This window comes from Chlamydotis macqueenii, chromosome 3 (genome assembly GCF_036417535.1).
Source record: "Chlamydotis macqueenii isolate bChlMac1 chromosome 3, bChlMac1.mat, whole genome shotgun sequence".
In the NCBI taxonomy this organism is placed as follows: domain Eukaryota; kingdom Metazoa; phylum Chordata; class Aves; order Otidiformes; family Otididae; genus Chlamydotis; species Chlamydotis macqueenii.
Genome location: NC_141558.1, coordinates 71,191,809 through 71,219,646, shown reverse-complemented (window position 1 = coordinate 71,219,646; position 27,838 = coordinate 71,191,809). Strand labels below are relative to the sequence as shown.

At 42.9% G+C, this 27,838-nt stretch overlaps 1 protein-coding gene across 3 annotated transcripts in view; it reads right to left on the bottom strand.

Moving 5' to 3' along the window:
• Positions 1-5,001: 5,001 nt before the first annotated feature.
• Positions 5,002-27,838, bottom strand: part of LCLAT1 (lysocardiolipin acyltransferase 1) — a 125,264-nt gene continuing 102,427 nt past the window's right edge. For 2 of the 3 annotated variants that reach the window (XM_086744930.1, XM_086744931.1), the window contains one exon: positions 5,002-9,188. In XM_086744930.1, the coding sequence (XP_086601056.1) occupies positions 8,680-9,188 (509 nt within the window). In that variant the 3' untranslated portion in view covers positions 5,002-8,679. The remainder of the gene's footprint in view (positions 9,189-27,838) is intronic. The other variant, XM_086744932.1, reaches the window with a different exon arrangement.

Sequence of the window (27,838 nt, the reverse complement as noted above, 5' to 3'; positions counted from 1 at the left end):
TTTATTTCCGCTGTCTTCTATTTTCGATGACTTCCTGCTGTATCGACTTAATGAGTGACTCAGTGAGGTTCGGTGGCCCTGGAAGTACTCCAGGTTCAGAGTGACCTCTCCGCTCTGCCCACTGTTGCTGGGGTGCGGGGTAAGGTCCCCTTAGAGGTTGTAAGACCATTTTCAGAAGACCACCAAGGAGGTGCTAACCCTCACCTCTGCTGGGACAAATGCGGCAGAGTGGGATGGGATGGAAGGTTTGGGATTTGGAGAGACCTAGGTAAAAGCTGGCTTCATTTCCTAATTGGATATGTCAGAGCATTTGGCAGACTAAGGGTAACCAAAGCACTTCATACCTAGGGGTGCAATGGTCTGTCACTGGAAGAGGCACCTGCTTTTGTTACAGAACAATGAAAGCACCTAACTGCACGCTGTGCCAATACAGAAGGGTTAAAAATTAGTTGGTAATAAAGACATCTTGGTATCAAACAGCAAGACATCAGTAGAGTCGGGCTGTGATCTTAGAAAAATGAACATCTGATAACTTTAGGACCTAGATATGACCGCCACGGCTGAGTGGCAAAATGCAGAGTAATCATTAAATAAAGCATTCAAAATACTCTATGAAGCACATAATTCATAGACTCCACAAATGCATGCAGAAGTGGGGGGGGTTGTGATTCTTTTAACCCCTGGTTTCTGGTTCCTTGTGATACTTGCAGCAAGAGCCTCATGGAGAGGACCCAGAGAAACCAAGTCTGGCCCATGTCAGGTTTATCTCTTTGGGAAATGTTCAGGGACCCACTAATCATAAACCAATGCAAGCCTCCTATCAGTTGGAAAGAGAAGTAGCCATTTCCATCAGAAGCACCCACTGCTCACCCTCAGTTTGGGACCACTCAGCCAGGCTGGCTGCAAGCAGCATTATGATCACAAAGAGAGCTGTTGAGACAGCTTGAGTGATATTTATGACAAGGAGCGTTCTACCTATATTTGTTGTTCCCGCTGTGCAAGCATCCAGCATGTCCTGTAAGAACTTTAATAGCTTTTATGCAACAGCTAAGCGTGATGAAGCTGATTAAAGAGTAGGTATTTAACCTCCCTGGTTTTATTCTTGTCTTTATCTAACAGTCAACAATCTGATCTTTTCCAATGTCCCTTGCTGGCAGCTTCAAGCTGCAGCGGGGCAGAGGGCTGGTCACAAAGTGAGGGGGCTCTGCTCTGACCTCCACAGAAGCAAATAGCTGTACTTTTTCTCCTGGACCACCTCTCTCCTGATGTGCCATGGCCTGCTGCCAGGGACCAGGCTGAGGAAAAGGGACAACTGTAACCAAACAGACTCTCAGGGAGCTGGAGCCCCTTTTACCCACAATAATGGTCCGTGGCATGGTGTGGTGGGTGTCCCCAGCAGCAGCATATCCCCAGGAGGTGTCCCCAGTCCTGCTGAATCACCTGGGAAGCAGGAGGTGCTGGACACACACTGCTAGTCGGCGGCAGACCCAACAGCAGAGCCCAAACTGCTTTTGGCCAAGGTCTGTGCTCCATCCACACATCTGGGTCTGTCCCAGCCTGCAGCAGAGGACGCTGAGCCCCACCACTCCTCGTCCGCAGCATCATCCTCTACCTCTTGGCCTTAAATGATGCAAAAAGTCTGCTAAGGACTCCCCTGCTGGAAGGACTCAGTGGGAAGGAGCTAATGCAACTTCTCTTGCTCATCCATGGTGCTCATGTCCAACGGATAATAAAACCACAGGCTCCCTTCTCATTAATCCCTAATTAGGCTCTCTCTCACTCACATAGCACTTTCTGTCATTAGCGGTGGAAAGCTGAGAGCCTGCCTTTAACCTTCACAGGTTGTCAAGAGGCAGACTCCAACACCTTGCTGTGATCGTGCATAAAACCCCTCCTTGAGCTCGCTGTCAGGGGCTCCTGAAAAAAGACCCTCCCCCCTTTCCCCAGTGAGGGTAGAAAAGCAAAAACTTTAGAGGTGTCTGTGGCAAGGGGACTGGAGAGGTCCCACACCTGGTGAACGCGTCACCACTGAGTGACTGCAAGGTCAGGTTTGCCCTGCCATGACCCTGAGGCCAATCCACTGGTTCTGATGTTTTGTGCCCCTCACAAAACACCGAGGAAGGCCCCTGGGAAGTGGGGACCTTTGTTTAAGTAGCTGTAAAATGGGCAGTTCTCAAGTGAAATGAGTTCAGAGCTGAGCTTCAGAGACCTCTTTGGACACTGCTGGGCAGGGAGTGCAAAGCTGTAGGAAGCAAATCTGTGGACCTAGCAGCGTCAGCAACATCTCCACTCAAATAATTTCAGCGGATAATCTGGAAGGAAAGCTAGCTGTGGCGGTGCGGAGGAGGACGATGAGGGAGCTCCTTGCCAGGGAGGTGAGGGAATACCTGGCTGCCGTGCGATGTACGGATTGCACAAGGCAGTGCTGCGTTACAAGTGATTTTGCAAGCTTCCCTGGAAAGCCGAGCAGCTTCCTAGCTTGCTGGTGGGAATCTTACTGACAGTGAGGGATTACTTTGTCTTTAAAGAACTTGGATGCTTGCACAGACGTCAGGCCAAGAAAAAGTAGGAGCTGTTTGCATGTCTTGAAACACAGGACATCAAGTGAGAAACGTGAGTATGGAAAGAGAGGAGATATCACCCCAACTAGCTACAGGCACACACGGGCAATGCCAGCATCGGTGGGCAGCCTGTCAGGTAAGAACATCAAGAGGCTCCTCCTCTTGATGTCCGCAGGCCCTGCTATGAACCACCCCATGGAGGATGTTCTTTCTCTCTCCACATTCTCTAAAGATGTCTAAGTAAACAAGTCTCTTAATGTAGTCCTTTTCCTTCAGCCTCCGAAGCCAGGTGACACACTCCCAACCAGCTCTACGCAGCACTGGCAGGAGCCAACACCCTCTCCAGCACCTCTGTCTGTCTCATTATCCTTAATGTTTCCCTTCTCTTTGGGTTCAGCATTAATTAACATCTATTCCACTCACTCACTAGATACTCAGCAGCTCAAGCAGCAGGGCAAGCCTCCAAGGCAGGCAAAGAAATCGCGCAGTGGGGCAGAGGGCAGAACCAAGTGGTGATGTCAGTGCCAGTTATGGTTCTGCAAAAAGCGGTGCCCAGCGTTGCTTGTTTCCTCCCATAGCATCTTCTGGTGCTCTCGCACCCTGCAGCAGCTTATCCTCCTCTGTGGGGTGCTGTCCTCTGGACACAGAAGCAAGGCTGAGGCCTGAGTGCCTTTAGCAAATCCCCTTGGTGAGGCTGAAGGTGCTTCTCTGCTCCCTGCAGATGAGAGTGAAGGGGTTCTCACCTCCTCCATCTGACAAGCAACATGGAGAGGGAAGGGCTCTGACTGCCAAAGCCATTACACCATCATCTGTATCTCTCATGTAGCCCAGCATGAAGTGTCTCAGGAGCCAACACCCTTCCTTCTTCTCCTGAGAGCAGCAATGTCTCTGAGAAAATGCAGGCAAAGTTTTGCTCAGACTCCTCCTGTCCGTTTCCTGCATATCCCACCATCAGAGAAAACAACTGCCCCACATGAAGATCTCCAGAAAAAGGGATGACAAGCTGTATGGAGGCCAGATTGGAACAAAACAAAGACATCTGCTTAAAAATTCAGGGCCCATCTCCACTCCTACGACTGTCGAGAGGCTCAGCAAGGACAGAGGTGAGCTCTCTCTGCCTCTCCTGTCTCGGCACAAACCCTCTCTAGGATGAGAGCCACTCAAGCATGTTTTAAGCACAGACCGTGCTCCCTGCTCCCAGGAGTAATTGCTGTTTGAGATAGCTTGTGGTCGTACCCAAAGTCCTCAGGAAGTAAGACAACCTTTTACCCATGGTATTGAACTGCAGAGGAGGGTGAAAGCTTTGGCTTCCATTGCTACGATTTTCTCTAATGGCAGGTAAGACAGAGAAATCAATTTTTTTCATGGCATATTTGGGCTCTGAGGAAGCAGAGGAAGTGACAACCATCTTTTCAGAGAGACAAGCTGCTCAATACAGAGTATGGCTCATTTTTACTTTTGGGGACTGATTTGGATGCTCTGAGCATATGTAGACATTGCAAATATCATCTCCAGCTGCAGAAACTGCTACCAGTGTCTCAGTTTCTTGTGGTCTTTCTGACACATGCTACCTGCTGGAGATGCAGGTGTTTTGCTAGGGCTGCTGTGGGGTGCGGCAGTCATGGCAAGGCTATTCCCTGTTAGGTAACGAGGAGCACAGCAGCTCCTGAGAAACAGAGCTCTTGCCCTTCCACACTGGATTAGCATTTGGACAATGGAGAGAGAAATCAAGGAGCCTGTGATATGAAGTTACAGTAAGGACAGGTCCTCTAAGAACATGAAGCGTGTCACAGATCATTTCTTGCATTAGTAATTACATGGGTGGTAACAGGAGATAGCTAAAATGGAGGACTTACCTATGTATCACTACCTAACACACTCTTTTGAGTCACAGCTTATTCTTAAGCAATTCTGGTTAAGCAGCAAAGCAAGGCTAAAATTGTACTTCTCCCATGCTCAAAGGAGATGCCAGGTTATGGCTCTGCAAAGAACAGTGCCCAGCATTGTTCGACGACTCCTATAGCATCTTCTGGTGCTCTCGCACCCTGCAGCAACTTATCCTCCTCTGTGGGGTGCTGTCCTCTGGACACAGAAGCAAGGTTGAGGCCTGCGCCCCTTTAGCGATTCCCTTTGGTGAGGCTGAAAGTGCTTCTCTGTAAAGAGATGCTCCGCATCTCTTAATAATGCAAGGCCCACGCTCCGCATCTCTTTACACGAAGAGGCTAGAAGGGAGGGTACAGCCAGCTGCCCCTTTCCAACCACCGATGGAGAGAAGGGAGACATACCACCCCAACAGCCACAATCCAAGGGTCGAGCATCCAAACGGACACCAGCCTGCCCAAGACAGACAGACATATGATGGAAGACAAGGTTTGTTCCTTATGGGTGCATACAGAGTATGTCACACGGTAAAAAGGAAATGGCAAAATTAAACACGTGCAATGCTTCAGGTCTTTATTGTTGCTGTAGAGTAACTGGTACATGGTTAAAACATTCTAAAATAATCAGTGATCTCTGAAAACTAAGGCTTTCTGTAGGTTTGTAGTATCCTGGTGTTTCCTTTCACACAGTGTACATATAAAATCAAGTTATAAAAACACTGATCTTTTTTAAACAATACAGATTGATGCAATGCACAAAAGTAGGAACTACATTTTGTATGATCAAGACAACACCTTACAGATCAGCTTCGGGCCTTGCAGCTTTGAAGCCAAGAGAGAAATGTCTTGGTCTACCCAGATGAGCTTGATGACAAACACAGATGGCAGGATTTCAACTTTCTGTTCTGAGCAGAGAGAAACAAACCCCTGATACCAATGAGGAAACATTTGATTGAGCAAATGAGAACAGCATCCTTAAAGCACAGCACTGATCTGAAATAATGTAAGCAAGACCTAGCAAGACCTGTAAGGTCCCGTAGACAGAGCAGTCGCTGCTCAGCAGTGCGGCTGCTGGGACCAGGAGAGAAGGTGAGCGGTGACAAACGTGCCAATGAGTGAGACGAGCCTCGGTGCCAGCAGGCATGCCATGAAAGAGGGGAGTGTGTGATTCCCAGAGTACTAGCCCCTTTAACCTAACAGCACTGAAAACATTTCAAAGAATCATAGAATCATTTAGATTGGAAAAGACCTTTAAGATCAACGAGTCCAACTGTAAACCTAACACTGCCAAGCCCACCACTAATTCATGGCCCTAAGAGCCATCTTAGTGTACTTCGAATAGGGAAACAAGGTAGGAACAAAACAGTCTCAAAAAGATGTGTATATTAGATCCTTTTGAGTAAAAATCTGTATTTTGACCAAAGAGAAAGAAAAACATTCACAGAAAGATCTTCCCTGAATTCCATAACCACTTTTTAAACAAAGAAGCTTCTATGTCTGCAAGCTTTTTCTTTGCATTCCATTTTCTCCCCGTCTCGCATTTCTAATTGAGCTGCAAAATGATGCACATAAGCTGAAAATTTACGTCAGTTACAAAGCCAACACCCCTCCCTGTGAAAGAAGGATTCTTCACTTACCATGTGCTGCCCCGCATCATGGAGTCAGGCACTGTAAATGTGACATTAGCAGCTGACAAGAAGATTATTCTTTCTCTTTGATTTGAATACATGAGAGAGGAGGATGAATTACAGATGTGCAGGGTGTTTACCACATTACAGTAGGTTACGTGTTCGGCTCCAGCTGGGAGAAAATCCTTTGTAAGGGTCAATGATGGACTGCATTTGATTTCATTTTCAGAACCCAACTCTAATCACACACAGACATAAATCTTTCACCGCTCCATGACCAAGACTCACACTAATGCTTCTGATACATTTGATGACACCAAAAAGTTCTCTGAATGACTGAGAAAAGCGTAGCTGGTATTTACGTCACCAACATATATAACACATCCTCTGAAGTCACTCCTGAAGACTATGTTAAGGCTATTGGAGTAGGCTGGCCATGGTTACTCCTGGTGTGAAAGCACAGCAGTGGCTCAGGACAGACTAGAAGAATCCTTTAGTTCTCCTCTGCGTTAACCATAAACGAGGTTTTTAGGTTTTCCTTTGCAGCTAGTTACCTGGTGTGCAGAGAATTGCACCACAGCAGAGTATTAGGTGAAGAAAAACCAGGCTATGTAGATTTAAGCTGCACCTATGCCTTTGATATCACTGAATTAGGTTAAAAAAAGTCCTTATAGTGCAGAAAGAACCTCCTTCCACTCATGACAATGAAACACCAGTTGTCAGTCGTCAGGTACTCAAATGTAAATATGAAAAAATCATTAAGAAACATAACCCTAAATATAAATCTAGTTTTATTTATTTTTAAGAAAAAAGGGATTAAAAAATTAGAGAACACAGATGGCTTCACGTACCTTCCGCATAATAAACAATTTGTTATTATAAGCGTAGATTAAAAAATACCTGTCACCTTGCAAGGGACAGTTGAATAGAGGCTGGTGATTCGTTCAAAAAATGGCCTTTGATACAAACACATTAGACAACGTTTAGTGCTGTAATTTAGAAAAAAATGGATGCGTCTACGACATCTACCCAATGCTTAAGATATTCAGCACAGTACAAGATACATTTTACACTCTGTACTTTCACCTTTCATGGCAATGCCACTCAACATATGGAGCCAGGCCATCTCAGTTCAGCTCAAACAAGCCTTCATGCGATAAACAATAAATACTTAGTAAGTCAGGGAGGTTTTGCAGCAATACAGTTGATCAAGTGGTCTAATGTTTTTGAGGTTGAAACCCAAATCTAATCTGAAGTGTCTCCTAAGTGCTGGCAATGTTTATGTCTTTTACTACATGACCACGAGCATTACTTGTACTATACACGACAATGAATACACCTGAAAGTGCTTTCTCAGAGTTTAAGCCTCCAGATTTTCTGAACATCAGGAAAAGAAGGGAAAATGTTTTAGTGGGAGCCACCAAAAATATCCCCCAAATTACAAAGGAGATTGGAACAGGAATGATGTCATCAAGCAATCAAAGAGAATACTGCAAAGGGAAGATGTAGCTTAATTTCCCTGTGCTGTGATTGTCTGAAACCCATCTCTTCTGCCTATAAAGAGACAACCATCACGTCACATGCATTTCAACAGGTCTGTCTGACATGCACACTACAAGCAGTCTCCCTGCCTATCCACATGGAAACTTGAAATGTCTAAGGAAGCAATCTGAAAACCAAATTAAATGCTTTTAAAAAAGGCATCTTGCCTACTCTGAAAAATAAATACAATGCTTTCAATGAAATAATGTCTGCAAGGAGACCTTTATGAAAAACATTTGCCAGCTACTCAGAGACAAAACACTTATTTTTGCCTGTACAAGAAAAAAAACACCAATAAACCAACAAAAAACCAGCTCCCCTATCCCACAGCTCTGTGTACTACAGTAGGAACAAGTCTCCCACCGCTGACAGGGAGACCAAAACAGTACGAAACAGTGAGAAGTCAAACCAGCTACATAGGTCTATTAAATAATCAGTTAAGACTTAAATGGAGGCAGAGCCTTTTCTGTACTACAACACACGATTGCAAGGCTTAAAAATTCTTCTGAGTGACCAAGCCAGAATGGTTGAGTAGTTGCAGGTTCAGTAGTGTTTGCAAAAGCTTATGCAAAAATAAGTTTGAATATTTGAAATAGAAAAAAGAAACAGAACAACTTCTCCTCCAACTTCCACCTACCATCGAAACATCGTTAAACTCACCAGCTTTCCAAATCTGGTGCTTACTTTACGACCACGTGATTATACAGAAATCATACACCTGTCTCTCCTAGCTGAACAGTTTGGGTTTCTACATGAAAGTTCAGTGCATGTCACATTTATTAACGTCCTCACGATTGTTCAATAATCCAGCAATTTGTTTCTTAATTACAGCAGAATGCAGTTGCTAGCTGCTTGCGAGAGCAATGTTGAAATTACATTCAGAGATAAGAACTACCATTTTCACGTGTAGCAATAACTAACATCTTTCTTTCTCTTCACAGAATCAAGTGCAAATGTCTAACAATGGCAATAGTAAAAGACAATCCTCATGCAGAAATTCTTCCCTGTGCATAAAATTTGCAGGACATCTCAAACCCATTCACTTTTACATCTTTCTCTAACCCAGAACTAATAACTTTTTATTTTTGTGTCATGAAATTTCTGTTGCTTTTTAAAATATCGATGACAAGCAAGTTCAATTAGTTCCAGCCCACCAAATATCTTCTGCTGCGCAACAAAAAAGATGATCATGGCTGCAAAATACCATCGTGCAAAGCTGTGCAGGTACAGCAACACAAGCATACCCAGCGGGAACAGCGTCCAGTACAGGAGTGAGACGCACTTAACTGCGAGGACCCTGAGCTCAGATTTACACGGTGGAATAATGCTTTGCCCTGTCGCACTGAAGCACTTTCCACCTTCATAGAAGTGTCGGAGTCTCTCCTCTTTCTCTTCCCAACGCTTCCGGCACCAAAGCTGCAGCTCCTCCTTAGAGGTGGGCACTGTCTCTATGGGATATCTCTGGACATGGAAGTGAATCTCTTTTGGGAAGTTTCCATTCAAAAGGTGCTTCTCCGTCTGCGGAATGTTTTGGGGGTATGCCACAGTTATGTCATGGATAGCATCGAGATTGTCACCTAGAAGAAATGTTTGGGGAAAAAAAAGATCAATACAGATCATGCAATGGTCAGAACACTAATTTGCTTCAAGGTGTGATTGAAAAGTCTCCAAATTGTAGCAGAAATCAGAAAGAAACGTTAACTATGCAGACTATGTTTTATCTGCTAGAATCTCTAAAGACTGAGAGGTCAAACTTTTCCGAATTATTATCCGTTCTGAATCTGAGAAAAAAAAATTGTGAACAAGACTATACATGGTACAAACTAATGTAGAATTACAACACAGTGACTAAGAGGATGAAATCAAATTTAAAGGAGAGAAGATGCACATCTGTTCTTGGATAAAGAGGAGAGTACGTGAGACTAATCTTCAGTGATTCATACCTGTACTGCAAGCTGAAATTGCTTTTAACTAATGAAATACAACTTAGTGTATGCTCCTGCGAACACCGAAAAAGACTCCATTTGATCTGGAGCAAGCAGCATACACAATCCTAATTTACCGAAGATTGAGAAAACATACATGAAACTTATACCAGCTAACTATCAGGAGCTCATTAAATCTACAGTATCTCACAAAGGATGAGGAGTATCTCTGTAGCTCAGCCAGCTTCGCAGAGCACTCCAGTGAACACAATTTCTTTAAATTTTACCAGCCAGTACTGTAAGGAGGTGAGGTGCTGCTTACTGCGTTCCAGATCTGGTAAAGACAAAGGACAGCACGAATGGTGGAGAGGCCCAGCTTTAGGTAAACCACATATAGTTAGCTATTTGGGTAAAGTGAGTATAGTTAAAAAGCAATTGCAAATTAGAATTTGAAGGGAATACTGATGAAAAAAAGCCTCTACTCTTCATTATCATGCCTCACGGAGCCAACACTCTCGAAAGGACATCAGTATTGCCCAAGTGGGATTTGACAGCACATCTTTGTACTGTGTTTTTACATTTTGCACTTTCTAAATACCCTCTTTATCCCCCAGCCTCTGACCAGACATTCTTTTTAGATTTCATAAAGCAAATTCTGCTAGTGTAAAACTGACCTAAAAATAGGCGCACAGTGCACTGGATGTTGCATAACTGTTAAGTTCTGCCAGCAGTGATTTATCCCGCTGTTTTTATTTGGCTGGCTGGCTGGCTTGGGGCAAAACAGAATTGGAGACTAAAAGCTGTCTCCAGTTGCAGTAACTGAAGACTTTTATTCTGACAGATGACATCACTTCTTCCAAAGATGATCAAAACCTACTCTTTAGCCCCCCTCCCCCTTTTCATTTGCTCCCCTTCCCTGGCATTTTGGCTTTCCTTTACAGCTCCAAAAATGACAGGGACAGAATAGAAAGTTACTTTAAAAGGCCATGTTCAAAATGATGTATCTAAAGTTCATCTCCAAATATCAGAAGTGGGGGGAAAACCCTATTCAGCCTTTCATAGAATTTTATAACTGTGCTGTCTTGTAACGATCTCTCAGACAGTTTTGTGGCAGGTTACTTTGGTTTTTAAAGAGCTATATATAGCTCCTAGGAAGTCTATCATAGCAAAACTCAATACTCCAGCTTTTGCCTAGCTATGGGATCACATACTCTCTCCTCCAAAGATTTCTGCCATCAGAAGGATGCCCTACAGGAGAGACATCCCCTAGTTCCTGGTCCAGCCAGAGGAAGGGCTGCTACATATGCCTCTGAGAGATATCCATCTCTTAAAATCTGTATTCCCCCTGATCCTCCGTAGCTCCCCAGATTCTAGTAGCACATAAAACCTACACACTTTACCTCAAGAGGGAGGCCAGAAGAGTGCAGCCTTCCTGATACCGTTGCATGAGAAAAGCCTTCTGTGAAAAGAGGTTTTGGCTACAGGAGTTCCTCACGCACCTTGTAGTCATTTGTGTCTTTGCAGCTAAACAGTCAGTCTGCCATTACATGCAAACGTTCTTGAAAAATCAAAGCTTTACATGCAAGGATCACTGGCATACAGACCACAGGCAATAAAAAAATCAGATGTGCTTAAGACACAGATTTCATGACTGTACTGTCAGACTGGCAGGACTCTCTGCACCCATGCAGCTGGTTTGATCCCTTCAGCATGCAGATATATTTCTGCCCATGAATTCCTAATCAAAAACAGGGAAGCCTCTACTCCTTACCTATGGATCTGTAGCATCCCTAGACAGATACTTTCCAGCAGGGCTTCACGTCAGACTGTAGAAGGTCTACAATACGTTATGGCTTCTAAAATAGTTACGCAGAACAAAGCTCAAAGAGTGGTATACAGGAGGGTGAACATTACTCTCTCTGCATTACAAATGGGGAAACCAATGCAAAGGATGATTACATGTCCTGCTCAGTGTGTCCAACTTGAATCACTATCTCTTAATTCCCAGCTGCAAGGTTCACCTATTAAAGTATATTTTACACAGGAAGAAATGAAACTTCAAAGGTAGATTTAACATATCTGAAAGCACAGAAACATCAGAAAGAGAGAGGACCAGAAGACCAGGTTTCACACGCAAGAGGATTAGAGCCTTTCTCAACAGGCCCCTTGTTCTGGTCATACATATTTAAAAACTCCACACAAATGGCAGCCCAAAGCTTTCATTCCCTGGAGCAGGTGGAAAGGACCAGCTTCAATCAGTTTTCTATAGCTGTTGAAAGAAGCATGCCCTGCTAGTATTACGTGCAGTAAAGCGGATCCACTCTGCACACTTCAACAAAAAGGTTCTGCATATTCTCTCTTGGTCTATCAATGGCATCTTTTAACATGGACAGGGTCAACGCATCACTGCCAGACATGCTACAGGCAAATCTGCTAAAAAAGAAGAAAGGTTACTGCAGCAGATGATGGTAGACCATTCGTGAGCAGGGACAAAATTCCCTTAGGCTAGGTTTAATCAGGCACCCTTGGCTAGAGCATCTTTACTGTCTCCGTTTCCCTCTGAAGTTAAGCTCATTCCCTCTGCAGTCTGGAGATATCTAACAGCGTGTGTTTCAGATCAAAAGCAAAGTGTCAGTCAACTAGCAAAAGAAAGTGATCCTAAGTGAAGACACAGGGCAGTCACTGTTTAAAGACGTCTTTCCCATCTGAATTTAAAGATTTGCTTAAAACACCTCCTACACATTTTAAGAAGAAACTGGCCGAAGGGAAGTCACATCATAATACTCCTTTAGTGGGTCAAAAATGAAGTAAGCAAGCGTATTTGTTCGTAGTTCAGAGCAGCTGTTGGTGGACAAACTACTTTTTGCAATGCTTTTAGTGACATCTGAGGGATCTTCTTTATCCTGCATGTATGCATATCCCATTGGGGAAGGAATGAAGAACAGAGGAAATCAAATAACGTTCACAATCTTGCATCTGAAATCTAATTAAGCTGTGAAATCGCCATTAAGGCTAAAATGTCAAGCAGGTATCCCAGCTCTTTAGGACAAAGAGACACCAGTTTCAGTAGCTTTACAGTCTCACAACTTTCTTCCTGCAGTAGTAGAACTATATATCCTTCATACGCATGAAAAATAGTCTGTTCTATGCTTTACAAAGGCACCTCAGAAAAGCAAAGCTTACCAGCGTGCTCAGGAGTGAATATAAAGTTTATCTGTAATCATTGTTACACAGCTATAAACTGCATAACATACAGATGATGATTAATCCATGCGGCAGCCTTCATTTTGGGACGACAAAATGTCTCAAAAGCAGTATTCTTTTTCTTTTTAAACTTTCTGTGCTCCAAAGTTATTTATATTTCAGGCTCACACACGACATTACTTCAAAAGATCACAATGCACAGCTGGGTGCTTTGGGCATTGCACTCAGAGGTGGCAGAGGAAGAACTTAACCAGGCTCGTGATCAAAATAACAGCATCAGAGAAAGTTATCTTCTTTAAAAAAACATTTCCAAGCAAAAATTAGGTAGTTTTCTTTCACTACATCAGCTGTTCCATCAAAAATTTTTATTCTACATTAGGAATTGCTGCACCTGGTAGCCCAGTAGAGGTGAGGTTGCCACAGCTCCCTGCCCCAGTTACAAGTGAGTCTGAGCATTTCTTCCCAATACAGACACACACAAATATATGTGCACAATGCACAGCACAGACAGACTGACAGCCATGGATCAACCTGGACAGAAAACACAGCACTCAAGTAAACAAAACGGCCTCATTGTGTTCCCCTCTCTGGTTGATTAGGATTGTCAGTGGGAATAATATAGACACATATACAGGCTATGGACCCCTCCATCAATTGGCCATAGACAGTATGCTGTAGCTGCCCCTGGGTCCTTGGTCTTCCTTGGTGCTGACATCCAGTCAAATGAGCCCCTGGGACCACAGCCCCTCTCCAGTGGCTGGTACAGACCCCTTGCATGGATGCACACACACAGTCGATCGCTCCAGTAACTGGCCTTAGAAACTCAGGGCCACCCAGCAGCTGGTCTTCAGATCCTCTCTTCTCCAGTTGGCTCATGTAGAGAGACAAAGACATACAAACTGGTCTCAGTCGACCCCAGACCCCATAGTCTCCCCAGCTGCTGGCTTGGACCTTGCAATCCCTCCAGTAGCCAAATTGTGACCATCTGACCTCTCCAGTATCTGACTAAGACTTATGGCCACTTTGATACTCGACTTCCAAGATTTTTACCCTACTTGCCTGATAGTCCTGCTCGGTAGTTGCTAGTCATCACACACACACTGACATATGCACCCACATGACAGACACAGACCCTGGTCTCTCCAGTTGCTGGCACTTGGACCTCCATAGGCACACCCACAGAGTCCCCTCAGCCAGGAAAACAGTTAGAAATAGGGTTTAATGAGAAGATGGGCAGACCGGGCTGATCAGGCGCAAGGCACGGCCACGTAAGAGTGCTGACTGGCCCCATTTATGTGGGACCAGGCCCTTTTACCCCTTATTCCTCTATTTTCCTAAACTTACTCCTCCCAAACCACCTTGAACTGTCCCTTTCCCCACTTTTGGTTCCTCCCCTAAATATCCCATACTAAATCCTGTACAATAAAAAAAATGCTCCTCTTCAGCATCCTGTAACGAGTCCCAAAGCCCTGCAAACAGTAAACCCCCTCGGTCTGCAAGGTGACAGACGTCAGCCTCTCCCACTGACTCACCAAGTACGGGTGTCACCCTCAGCCCAAAGGACAATGGTTCCCCTGTGACAGCCTCGGAGGAGCCAGGGTAGGGACTCTGTTTCTCCGCCAGGGTTTTGGGGCTTTCTCTGCCTGCCGATGTGCCCCTGTTCTCCTTTGTGTGCGTGCAGACAAGCCTTTTATCTCACCACCTACTATACAACTTTACAACCGAGAGCTTCTTATTAGGTTCAAAATAAAGACATCACAGGTAAACTGAAAATTACTTCTAATTGTGTGTGTTAAATAACACAATGTCAAGACAGTATCTTAATTCTAAGGGGAAAAACTATCCTGAATATAAAAGGCAGGATTAAACTATTTTAAGCTTCTTTCAAACACATTCACAAAGAGAACATTGCAAGGCAGCTGCAATTGGTGAAAACTGCCAGAAGTGATGCTCAGCCCTACAGTGCAGTCCCAAACAAGCGGGCTGGTTGGATGGACCCGTCCCCTCTGCTGTAAGTATTCCCAGGAGCTTGAGCACTGCTTGTTCCTCAGTAACAATTCACGTCAGCGACAAGGACGCTTTCTTGCTCATACCCGGGACCGAGCAATGCTGAGCAAGCTCACTGCAAGACAGAAAGATCTATAAAAGCAGAGACTTCAGGGCCAAAATGATGATTCAGAACAGAAGCTCTTAAAGCCAAAATGACCATCAGTGAGCTAAAAATGAGGATGGGCTTCAGGCAAATCCAGGCAATGAACTGCTCAGACTCTCAGCAGCCTGGAAGGTGTAATGCTGTTGGCATTAACAGCGGTGGCTATTACCCATTTCCATCTCTAGTGAGGACCTCAGCAGCTGTAATTTGTCCTATTTAAGTTACCACCGACACGGCTTTAAATCATACAAGGATTATACAGTCTCTTCTCCTGCATCGATCCAGCAGAGAAGATGCTATTCTTAACCACAGTACATCACAGAACAGCACACCAGTAAGTTGTTGAGCCAGAATGGGGAGAGGTAGACTGAGACGCTCTCGCAACAAAATATTCATGATCACCATAATGTTGGTGATCTGTGAGAAGTGGGACTTTGTATGTAAGGCCTTTGTCCATCCCACTTCCCACCACAATATAACTGCTTCATCCTGCAAAGCAGCATACCAGTCCCTTCATCACACAGCTCCAGATGCTTCATACATCTCCAGGCTTCCGTAAAACACTGGCTGTATCTCCCACACACAACCCTTAATATCCTCACCATTATACACATTTCCTTAGGAAAACCAACAGAAGGAGGCTTGGCATTTCTGTAAATAAACTGATTAGCAACATAATCAAAACAGATATAGAAACAAGTAGATCAAAACTAGTTGTTACACAATATCTGAGTATTGGACATTAGCTTTGAAACAAAGATACATTTTTGGACATTAAAACAAAAGCCATCTAAAGCTGCTTACTGGGAAATATTACTGGCTTGGCTCCTGAGATCCAAGTCATTTTTCTTTGAGAACACAGTATCAGGAGGGAGCAGCTTCAAGGATTTACAGCACCTCCTGGGCAGTATCATCCTTATGAGGATTTAAAACTTCAAGCAGCCTTCTTTAAAGCAGCAGTGTCAGCTAGGGTTAATCTAAATCACTTTCAACTCAGTAGTTATTGGAAATCTTTTTTTGGGTAAGTGTAGCAATCAAATAAGCAAACAAAAAGAGACAGAATGATAATGCTGGCCTTGATTAACAGAGAAGAGTGATCCTGCATACCAATTCTGTTTCTAGCTATCTGATTTTCCACTGGCATTGTGACACAAGGAGAGAGGAAGACCTTCCACCTTATGACATAAAGGAGTTAAGGAAACTGCACCTCTTGTCCTTGAGGGTAGGAGTCTGGGGAAGGGACAGCCCTGGCTGCTTTCTGCTCCGGAGTGGGGAGGAGCTGTGCTCTGGGTGCTGCGTAGAGCAGTAGAGGACTATTGGGATCCACTCCAGCCTGGCTGGTACAAAGATCAAGAGATACAAGGACATTCTCTTAGCTATCAGCAGTCACTATGTGTGCTTAATTCTTTTGTTAAATACATTTAAATCACATCGTTTTGCAGCCTGATGCCACATCTCATTAATGTGTAAAACAATACCACTAACTGAAGTTGTTGGTGGGAGGGGGAATTCACTTTCACTTTGAAATCTCTGTAAATATCTCATTTAATTATTTTAAGACCAGAGGGGAATGTTATCATCATCTAATCTGATCTCCTGAATAACACAGGCTACGGGAGCTTATGAAGAATGCTTTCAGTTTTGCCATAGGATGTTGTAAGACAGACATCCTGCGTTGACTTAAAGCTTTTTACATGAGGTAGGCAATTCCTTTAAATAATTGCGGGGCAGTACATTATTTCTATATTGAACGTATCTAGTTTTACTTCTCCACCATATAGCTTTGCTAAATTAAAGAGCTGCCTGTGTTCACATAGTCAAGTGTTGGCCTGATCCTCCAACCTCGTAAGCTGCTCCTGAACAAACCAAACCTACTGAGCTTCTGAAATCTCAATATGAAGCATGTTTTCAAAAGCTCAAATCCCTCTTGTTGCTCTCTGAATCTTTTCTAATATTTCAACATACTTTTCAACATGTGGGTGCTGGAACCAGATAAAGAGTTTTCCAAAATGGCCTCATTAAGACCATACACAGACACCTAATATGAACACTCCATTTGCCTTCATGCCTCCAAAGACGATGTCCTTTCTCGTAGCTACAGCACTGCTGTAAGAGCCGATATTTAGCCCTGTTTGTTAAGCATTAGAAAGCCCTTTGCTGTATCCTGGCAGGCATGGAGACAGCAAGCTACAGTAAGCGTGCCAGGACAACACTTGAGTAGGATTTGAAGTGACGCGCAACAGGGCTGAGACACAAAACCCACCGTTCTCCAACGCAAAGCCCATTGAACCTCCACAGCTGAACTGGGCAGTCACCTCCCACAGAGACAAGATGCCACTGAAATGTTAAGGGGGAGCTGGCAGGTATCGCTCCCTGGTTTCTGATGAATTTCTTCCAGGAGAGGAGAATACAGCCTGGCACACCATCCATGAAAGGCTGTTGATCCCCAATTGAGTCAGGGCATGCAAACAAGCTATGGGAGGGATTTTCCACTGTCACCTGCGACAGAGCCTGAGAGTCTCACACCCCAGGCTGGTGCCTGCTAATTGGCTTTGCACTTGTTGCTTTAACACGTCTATCCCCTCACCTTCTCCATAAGTAAAAAAAAAAAAAAAAAAAAAAGAGGGCTGCAGTTAAGAAAACAATAATTTACACAATATTTTTTTTAAATCAGCATCACTACACTGAACTTGTAAAGACAATAATATCTAATTGACCTAAATTCCTCTTATAGATTGAGTGATTCTTTGCAGGACTATAAACCAATGTTTCTATGCTGCCGGGAGTGGGAAGGCTCTCTTTTCTATTTGAACATATGGGATGCTCTTTCAGTCAGACACACCTGCCAGCTCCCTTCCTCCTCTCCAAACCAGATCAGAGCTACTACAAGAAGGAAGACATGGTGCAGTTGAGTTATGGTATGAGAAGTCAGTGCTGTGGGAAAGCTAGGAAAGCTAAGAGCAGATCAAGAAGTATATTATCCTGGTCTGAATGTTAAGATGTATTGAGTGCTAAACTGGTTATTAGTTTGCAAATTAAACTGTAGAAAAATACTTAGGCATGTGTCAAGTCAAAGCGAAATACAGAAGATTTACCTCATAATTACTGCAGGCATTGTTTGCACAGCTACGCTTTATAGGAAAAATACAAGAATGGGTCGTGGTGCCAGATTTCACGTGTTTCACATCACTTTACAGCCTCCATTAAGGTTTTACAGATACAGCTCTATCTTGCCACCTCCCCAGATGGGGGCCCTCTGACCCAGCTGTTGTCAAAGCCACAGTCAGCTCGTCTGAAATACCCTACACGGCTCCTGGGTACCCCTGTCAACACAAACCGACTAATTACTTCACGAACCGACTTTGCTCATCTAAAAGAGGATGCTCATCCTCTGAGCAGACGAGGGAAGGGTGTGCAGGGGAGCAGGGGACCCGGCCATCACGACGGGAAACGCATCAACCCAGTGGCTCCATCCGCAAGACTGCCTGCAGGCTGTTGTCCTTTGGTCTTCCCTCCCTGGCTCTGAAGTTATTTTACAAATTGCAAAGCAAAAGCTGGTTGAACTATAAACAAAATACAAAAATATGTGGAGAGGAGGGAGCGAAGGGATAAAAGGGTTGGAATAACAAGTTATTTTTAGTCACTCAGGATGACCAGGCATAACTGACTCACCACTCTTTACTCTATCATTCCCAAAGTATATTTATTAATCCAGATAACAAAAATGCCGTGTTTATTCCCCCGCCTGCATATTTGCTCGCTCCCAGTCTCCCATACTATATGTCTGCTCTACATACACATATGGGATTTGGATTTAATAGGTATGTTACATGTTAGGAAGGAAAAAACATGTTGTTTCTAGGCTTATAGTACACCACTATTCATACAGAAAAATGATATTTCATACAACAGACAGACACTGATGCACTTGTATGTGACTCTCCAACTGCACTAAGCTCTAACGTGAATTATTTGGCAAATTATTCGGCAAATTCAGACAAGAATCACATTTAGGCTTGAAATAAAGATAATTTACTACACTGCAGTGAAATCCTTTTTAAAAGCATCATGGGTACTCTACCTTGTCATGATAAGATGTCTTTCTAGATAGGCAAATGTATATAAATTAGGAAATGGCTGATTTAAAAAAAAAAAATTAGAAAGAAAGCTAAACTAGTCATCCAAGTCTTTCTTGAAAGCTGAATATCATGACAATTAAACAAAAATAAGATGTCAAATATCCCTAAAATAAATCATATGTGCACACACACAAAAGCATGTATAAGCAGCTCAAACTTATTCTTATTCTTTTAATGTAACAGACTATTCACCTAATTCCACTGTTACTCGCTGGGCATTTGAAATCACTAGGAACTGAGAAAGAAGTAATCCACTCATGTACGTTTCTTTGCTCTCTGCCTGGATGCACAATCTTTCTCCAGTGCAGATGGAATTAAGCATCAGCCTCTACGAGAGAAAACAAATCTCTGAGGTAATCCAGTTCTGCCAGAATTCAGCTGTTGCATCTACAATTTCCACTGTCATTTCTGACTGGCCTCACTGAGCTAACCGTAAAGGAAAACACTCTGGAACAGTTTACATACACAACTGCCATAGTAATGATGCTCAACATTGCAGGATGTTACTGCTAGGTAACTGCCTTAAAACCGGGAATTTTTGGAAAAGTGATACATTTTTAAAGATGTAAGGAGTAGCAGTGTGTATGAACTGCCATGCTGTAGCACAAAAGCATATGTTAGCTTTCAGCAGCTCAATTAACATACAAGGATTAAAGGCATTATGCTTCCCAATCTCCCCGTTCATTCTAGAAGATATTATTTATTTCCTCCAAATTCTTCCACAACCAACACTTATACTCTTTTCAAATACATCTCTCTCTCTTTTTTTTTTTTTTTTTAACAGTTCCAGGATTTGCCAGGATGTAGAGTAGGAATCTTCTCACAATTTCCAAATTTTAATAATTTTCATGTTGTCTTGCATTAGACCCCAGATTTGGACACTCGCCATACAACTTATTTTGAGCCTTGTCTTTTGTGAAGTCACTACAAAGCTGGTGTGAGACACTCTGAGAAGCAGAGAAAAATAATTCACCACAGATATTTAGAAGGAAGCAGTTGTAGCAATTTTCTCCCAGTAATCGACTGATCAAAGTGCATCCTATCTCCTCAGAAATGCTGTGGACTTTTCACTTTCCATCAGCCCTTAGTTCACGCCAATGGAAGGAAGGTGCAATGAGTAGCATAACACCATCCAACACGGTTTTGCAATAGCAGCAATAAGTAAATAAACAATGGCTAGTAAAGAAAAGAGATTTTATTCTTGGCTTCTAGTGCATTACATCCATTCTTTTCTATAATTCAGATACAAAGTTCAGCTTCCTTTCCTCGCGTTACTCTATTTTTCTTCCATTTTTTTAATGGCTACAGAGGAGTAACCTTATTCGATGCACTTTGCTGTCTCTCCTTATCACTACCCAAAGTCAACCGCTAGAGAGTACTCTTTAGCTGCTCAGTGACCTCACAGCGTTTTATAACCCTGCCCTCTTCAAACTGTCCCAGGCATCGCTCCCGGTTAGTGCAGCCTTCAGCAGCCCCAGGAAGAGCGATCCAGGATTAGTGGTGAACTGGGGAGTCCTCACACTACAAAGGATGGGCTAGATGATACACCCAGTACCATTCTATTTGGGATACCTGAGAAGAAACTAAAAACACATTCAAACTTTGGAGAAATTAGATATTACAAATACAGCCCATACCAAATCACAACACTAGATGAAAGCGTACCCTGCACCAAAAATAGAGCATGAACAAGATGTTGAAAAAACACCTGCTAGCAGCCACCTCAAATATTTGGAGGGAGTGCTTCCACAGACGTCCTGAGCCAATCTCTCGCGTTTCATGCCTCACTGATTTGCGCTATTGCCATTCTTGGTCACAGTGGTTTGTTTTCATTTCTATGTACAAAGCAAGAGGAATGCAGAACAGCACCAGCAGCCCAACAGGAAGGCATAATTTCAGCACACAGAAAATTTTGAGGCTTATAACTTCTCTTTGATGGATACATATACTAAAGCCACATCATGCTTTTGCTCTACCTTTTTTTAAATCCAGGACAAGGATTTTGCTCTGAAAACATTTCATACTCTGCTGCTAGAAGAACTTCTGTCGGGAATGCATGTTTTATTATCTGAATTGACAGCTGAGGTATATTTACATAGAAACGAGCTCATCTATACATCTCACCGGGAGAAATCAGTCTGGGGCAGAGAAGCACTCGGGCTTCAACTCAGCAACAAAGACCCAGTCGTGAATTAGTCAACAAAAGAAAGCCTCTAACACACTTTAATCTTCTGTTCTTTACTGTAACCCTCTAGATGTAACGTAATCCTTTGATATTCAACTCTAATATTACTAATTCAGTTTCAGTGGATTTTTTCCCCTCCGCTGACCGACCCCACAAACTGTGGAGCCCCCTGACACGAGAGCATACAGCACTGCACATAACAGGCATTTATGCCTGCCTGCACTGAGATATGAACGTATTGTTCCAAATCCCCTGGTGCTAAAACAGTTTCCACCAGACCATGATACACAGAAGTGGACAAATCTTATTAAATTTAATCAGCCCAGTACTTGGGGGAGCCATCTTAATCAGAAAGGGATTTAATGAAAAGCCGCAACTCCAATGAATACTCTTTAATTACGACTGACTAATATTTATCCACAAAGAGGAATTTGTTTCAGGATTAGTCTGAGACCTGGAAGAAGCTGAAGACATCAATTTAATAATGGAATGCCTAATTAAAGTATAATGGAAACCTAATTGTGATATACTGCTTTGTAGCGCACATGATTTATTTAGAACAATTGCTTTTCACTGGGCTCATTAGGGAAAGTTAAACAAAACACAATAGTAAAAAAGAATAGGGAAAGCCAGACACACTGGAACTTCCAAGATGATTATAATCAGCTGATGAAAGACAGTGACATATTTGTCAGATAAAACACTGCCATCCCTCCACAGGCTGTGGTTAAAATTTCTAAAAAGGATAATGATTATATAGTTCCTTTCCTCCCTAACGACATGGGATCAGACCCAAACCCTACTGCAGCTACTTGGTGGAGCTCGGCTGGTGGAAAGGAGCCATAGGGTTGAAGGGTCTCACGGCCTTTGGATCCTCCTCACGCAGAGGAACCTCACACAACACAGGCGCCCTCCCAGGCGCTATGGAAGGAGAGCGGCCAGGGAGAGCAACCAGTGCAAACTCCCTCCAGCCCTTCCTACCTGCAGTCTGCAGGTATGACTGATCGCTCTCAGTCAGGACGCATTTCTTGAAGAAGGCATGGCCCTACAGGTACCCATGGCACAGAGCTGAGTGTCTCCTACTTTTTTTTTCCTAAATAAAAGCACTACTCAAGCCATTCCTATCATAAAATAAAACATTCTCTTGACTGCATCCTGATGGCACTGGGGTAGTGGTCCTCCCAGTAAAATGGGCTAGCTGCTGACCCCCTCATTCACTCAAGCCAAGGTGAAGGACATGTACTGTTTATCCTGCATCACACTTCTACTGTGTCAATACAAACAGTGTTTCTTCCCTTTACTGGTAAAGTGCTAGGAAAAATGAAGCACGGAAAGGAGCTGCTTCTCTACCCTGCGGTGCCCGGCAGAAAACAGACACAGGGAGGCCCAGAAGCTTCCTTCCATGGTGGGTGCTGGAACCACTGATCAATGCTCTTGGCTCCAGCTCCATTATGTTTAACTGGGGATGCGAGAATGGCTGTCCCAACAGCAGCTGTCATGACAGTGCTATGGAAAGGAAAAAGGGATGCTGCAGACCACATGTGAAAACACTGCATCATGGCCTTGCAGACGAAATGAGAGATGGCAGTAATTTTAAATGCACAGCAGCAAAAAGATCTGTCTCTAGAAAGAAAACGATTTGCTAATGGTTTTGTTCCAACTACTGCTGCTCATAGGGATGCTTAGAAAAATTATACTAGAGTCAAGCCTTTGAATGAAAATGAGCAAAGACTGCTGAGAATGCCTGAACAGTCATTCCTGTGCCCAGATGGAAGCTGAGTTCTGGGCATCCATCTCTTCTACATGTGTGATGCTGTCAGTATGCCAGCCTGAGAAGGAAAACTGAATTCCTACCTCAAGGACAACAAAACGGTCAGATATGGGCCAGAGGCTCACCTTCAAAGCTGGTCTCAGTACTGCAAGAATGAGGTTGAGAGAGACCACTTATCCCAGCACGCAATGGCCCAACACTGAGCTAAATGTGTTGCTCTACTCAAGGCAAACAAGACCAGGTTTAGGCTCACAATCTATGCACTGTATCTTTACATTGAAGATGTGGGTTGTAGTGGTCTGCTGGTTTGTTACACAGATCGGAAGGCAATCCCCCGCTGGCAGTTGAAGTTACAGATGAGAAAGTGCTGTAAATCCTTGTTGTACAAGCCTCTTTGAACAGAAATCTAAAATTGGTTTCCTGAAAATATCTGCTATAAACTTCCATCCCTGAACTCTGGTGGAACATTTAACTCCACTGGCACTGCATGCTAGAAAGCTCTGAGAGCAGTCATTACTAACGATTTTAACATTGCTTTTTGACACAAATATGAATATGTACATAACTAAACCACAATGAATAAAATCAACTTAGACAGTTCAGTTTACTTCATAGGAATTATAGAAACAAAAGGCTTGCAAGTTAAAAAAGTCCACTGTTGTCAGCACACAATTGTTTTCCTCAAATATTTTAACTCAGGAAAAATGAAGCTCCCTAAATTTCGAGCAGTGCATTGAGAGGACAATATTTAAGTAAGGAGAGAAACTATTTGTCACAGCAGAAAATCCTTTTGCACTCTGTTTTCCATAAATACACTTTGCTATATCTAGCACATTTAAGTTCAGAAACACTGTCCTGTCTGAATAAGATCTCGGCACATTGCTCCCCCAGGGCTTACCGCTGAAAGCACAAAAGGCATCATGTAGTCTTTGCTCCACAGCTTCCCCCACTGGGTGATCCCGAAGGGTACAGGAACAGCAAACACAGATTGCAAACATGCACATCAGTAGCACACCCCAAAAAACTCCATGCTCCTCAGTAGTACCTTGATACTTCCCCTCAAGTGCTTCTATACATAACCATGGTTCACTGCAGTCAACATCCAGCCTTGCTAGTCTCAACATTTTGGCTCAATGGACGTGAACAAGCTAGACACCATCTGCACAGACTTTAAGTGAAGACTACTACTCTCACTCATGTTTGGTCTATGGACACAAACAACTGTGGAGAGTTTCAGTCAGGAGGGAAAGAACAAAAGCCCTCCTGACCACCAGTAAATGGATCAACACCTCTGCTCTTGAGGAACAAGAGTCAGCAAAGAAACCTGGCTCAGGGCTGGTGGAAAGCTCTGAAGTGCCTGCAGGAAGGCTTTGCCATGGTACAGCACAATGTCTTCATCAGCCAGGAGCAACTGGGTGTCTCCATCTTCCACCCCAGTGGGAAGGAAAAAGGCTCTCCCTACAGATGGGAATAAAGAAGTTGCCACTGATTCATATGGCAGGTCAAAGGTGGTGAGAGAGTTCAAGTTTATCTGAAAAGCATAATCTCTCATCAGAGGAACAGTTAAAGCTAGACTTTTCAAGAGCTGCAGAATAATGAGATGCCAGTTAGTCTTTCACAAATAAATGATGGGGCAATGAAAAATCCAGTGAAGCATGGCTGATTCCAAAGACAGTTTAGCCCTAAGAGGTAGTTCTGGTAAAAACCTTTCTCTGTGTGGGCAAACATAAGCAAAGGAGAACTTCAATAGCTTTGCTGTACTTTTTGAAACACAGAAAACATGATGAATGTTGAAACCCAAAGTCCACCACTCATCTCAGTACGTTTTCTGCCTAAGCAATGGTGACACAAACTAACTCCCATCAACTCTTCCATCTGCCCTGCTTCTGAGAGCATTACAAACAAGTAAACAAACCAAACAATAAGCAATTATAGCATGAATATCTCTGAAATTATATATAATTAGTGACTGAGGCAAAAGAAATGCAGAATAAAAAGTAAGATCTCTTATTTTTATTCTCCCAAAGCCACGTCAACCTTCATAAGTTCATGAAGTGATGATGACAACTTTAACTATGCTGCTATGTCGTAGAAATGGCCTTTCAAATGTCAAGGCTGACAACAAAATTCATTCAGCAAACTGACAACTTCTGTTCAAATACCCGTAGTAACTCATGTTTAAGTGGAATGCGCACCAAAGTGACAAATTCTTTGATTAATTTATAAGATATATTGTATGTCAAATCAAAACGCAGTGTTAGAGGAGTGAATATGCTGCTCCAATAACAGCTAATGTTTCACAGAGGTTACAAAATGGAATATTTTTCTAGATTAGTCTGTGATCTAAGAAGCCGTCATAGTATCACTCCACTCTCACCAACTGCAGGCATGAATGAATAATTCTATCCATAGAGTAAAGTTCTGGCACACTTTGGCATTTCAAATTGACTAGTACATTGAGTTATGGTGCTGCCTGTGACGAAATAACATTGTAAGCGAGAGTCCCAAGACGGAAATTAATTGGCTACTGTCCATCTATCTTCACTGACTTTCAAAAAAACTTCTCCCTTGACACTAAGAGTGATGAAGTAGGTATCAATGTGTTTTTAGACTCATTGGTAAATTATCTTACCTAATTCGAAACAGGAAACTGAGGGAGGTCTGGAAGGCTGTCTAACTTTACTGTATTCACATCTTTAAAGCTATTTTAGCTACTTCTCAGTTACAATTACAGGGGATATTTCTATTTCACTCCCTGAGCTACACACCTTCAAGAGAACTAGCAGAGATGTACACGGTAGCAGACTGATACAGCTGCATATACACCGCTCTGCTGGCAGGCAGAGGCCAAATTAACTACCTGTTCCTAGTTACTTCCCAGGAGCATCTTCCTGGGACTAGCTACAGGAAAATCCCACTGGGATTCCTGAAGGGAAAACTTCAGATGTCTCCAGTGCTCCAGAAAAAACAACTCCTTTATTTGCTGGATTGGGACTTGACGGTCTTTGTCACCTCCAGCCAGTTAATATCAGGCAGGGTACATCCATTATCCAGGATCTTTCACGGAAAGGCCTTGGTGCCACCTGCCACTGGGGCATAGTGGGATTTGTACAGAGCCTGAAGTGACAGTAACTGCAGGGGTACAGTGGGAAGACCTACTCCTGAGTCTTGTCAGCAGCCCAGACCCAAGTGCATCCTCTGAGCCACCTGACTGAGCACAACATTTCACAGCTCAACCAGCAATGGATCTTGAGAAGTCTAGACTCTGCACTTGGGTTTTACCACCTGCAATAGAAATATAGATTACTTCTATCTATAGATAGCACAGGCATACTAAAACATAATTAGAGTTTATATAGCACTTTGAAAAATGTACAATAGTACTCAGACTCTTAGAACTGTATACAGTAAAAGGGGAAAAGACTAGATGAACAGTGACCTTCTCTTGTTTTCCTGAAGACACGTTTCTACGTGGTTAGCTACCAACTCGATCTATGACGTACAATTTTGAAGTATGCTATAAACTCAGAAATGTATCCCCTAAGGCAAGATGAAGATGACTAAGTGCTGAGGAAGTATATATTATCAAGGAAGGATTCTAAAATTGATGCAAAGTCCACCATTTTGTCCTGACATCAGCAGGACCTGAACCGAAAATATTGATGCTACAGTTGATCTATGTAGCTGCTTCTGATTTACTCACATGCTGCTTTCCCCTCAAGATCTACTGTCTGAAACTGTTAGCCAGTAACAATACCTGTCTCATTTCTGAATACTGAAAAAGGGAAGAGCAGAGCAAAATACCACTAAATGCACGATACCCCAAATTCCTGATTCTTAAGTATACATTCTCAAAATGGTGTTTTAAGAAAATATTTACTTTTTGGTTGTTATGGTGATCATCTTTTCACAGCAGTTTATAAAAATAGGAATGGCTAAAAATAAAAATCCAAAGGAACCTAAGGCACTAAAAAAGGAATATGGCATGCAGATTTGTCTGCTTCAGAATAAATCTGCATATTGTGTCCTGCAGCAGCAAGTTTTACAAAAGGAATTAAAGCCATGAAATTAACATTTTAATGAAGTAGAGAGACCATTGACGTCAGGACTACTCACTGATTGCTGCTTCCAGGTGGCCTAATGAGATGAAAATGAAGTTTATATCTTCAGCTAGTCTAAGCCAGGCTTGTTTTGTGACTGTGATTGAATTTAAATGAGGAGATACTGCTGTGTGCAAACATGTCTAGGCTGGTAAGTAGCCTTATCAAATCTAGGCATAATAAATGCTTGATTTTAAATATTTTATGTTAAGAAAAGAGATTTCAGTCTTCCTTTCACAATTCAACATGAATGCAAAGCCAAAGTTTTATCATTAATTGTATAGCATGCCACAGCTTCTGTACTGGTTGCTCTAGAAATTCCTGTATTAATTTTTTACTGCAAGATATGCTCGTTTATCTATCAAGACACAGAAAACATTTTGGATTACAAAAGTGACATAGGAAATCGTAAATCCAATGTAGCTTGTGGATAACCCACAGCGTGACATTTTGGCACCAGAGGCACGTCAGACACTAAGGTATAGTGACGGAAATGTGAGACCACCATATATTGTAAAACACAATACACAATAAACAAGGAACTGCAGCACATCATAAATTCCGTGTTCCTAAATGCCACTGAGAGCACTGCGTTTCATTTTCTGTCTTCACTGTACATAGTAAAGAGACACGTATAAATATTATTAATTATCTTATTAGAGGAATGAATCAATATTGGTTTTGCTTTAAATACCATATTTCTATCTAAAGAATAAGAAATCCATCGTGCTGGGGACATACCCTCAGAATT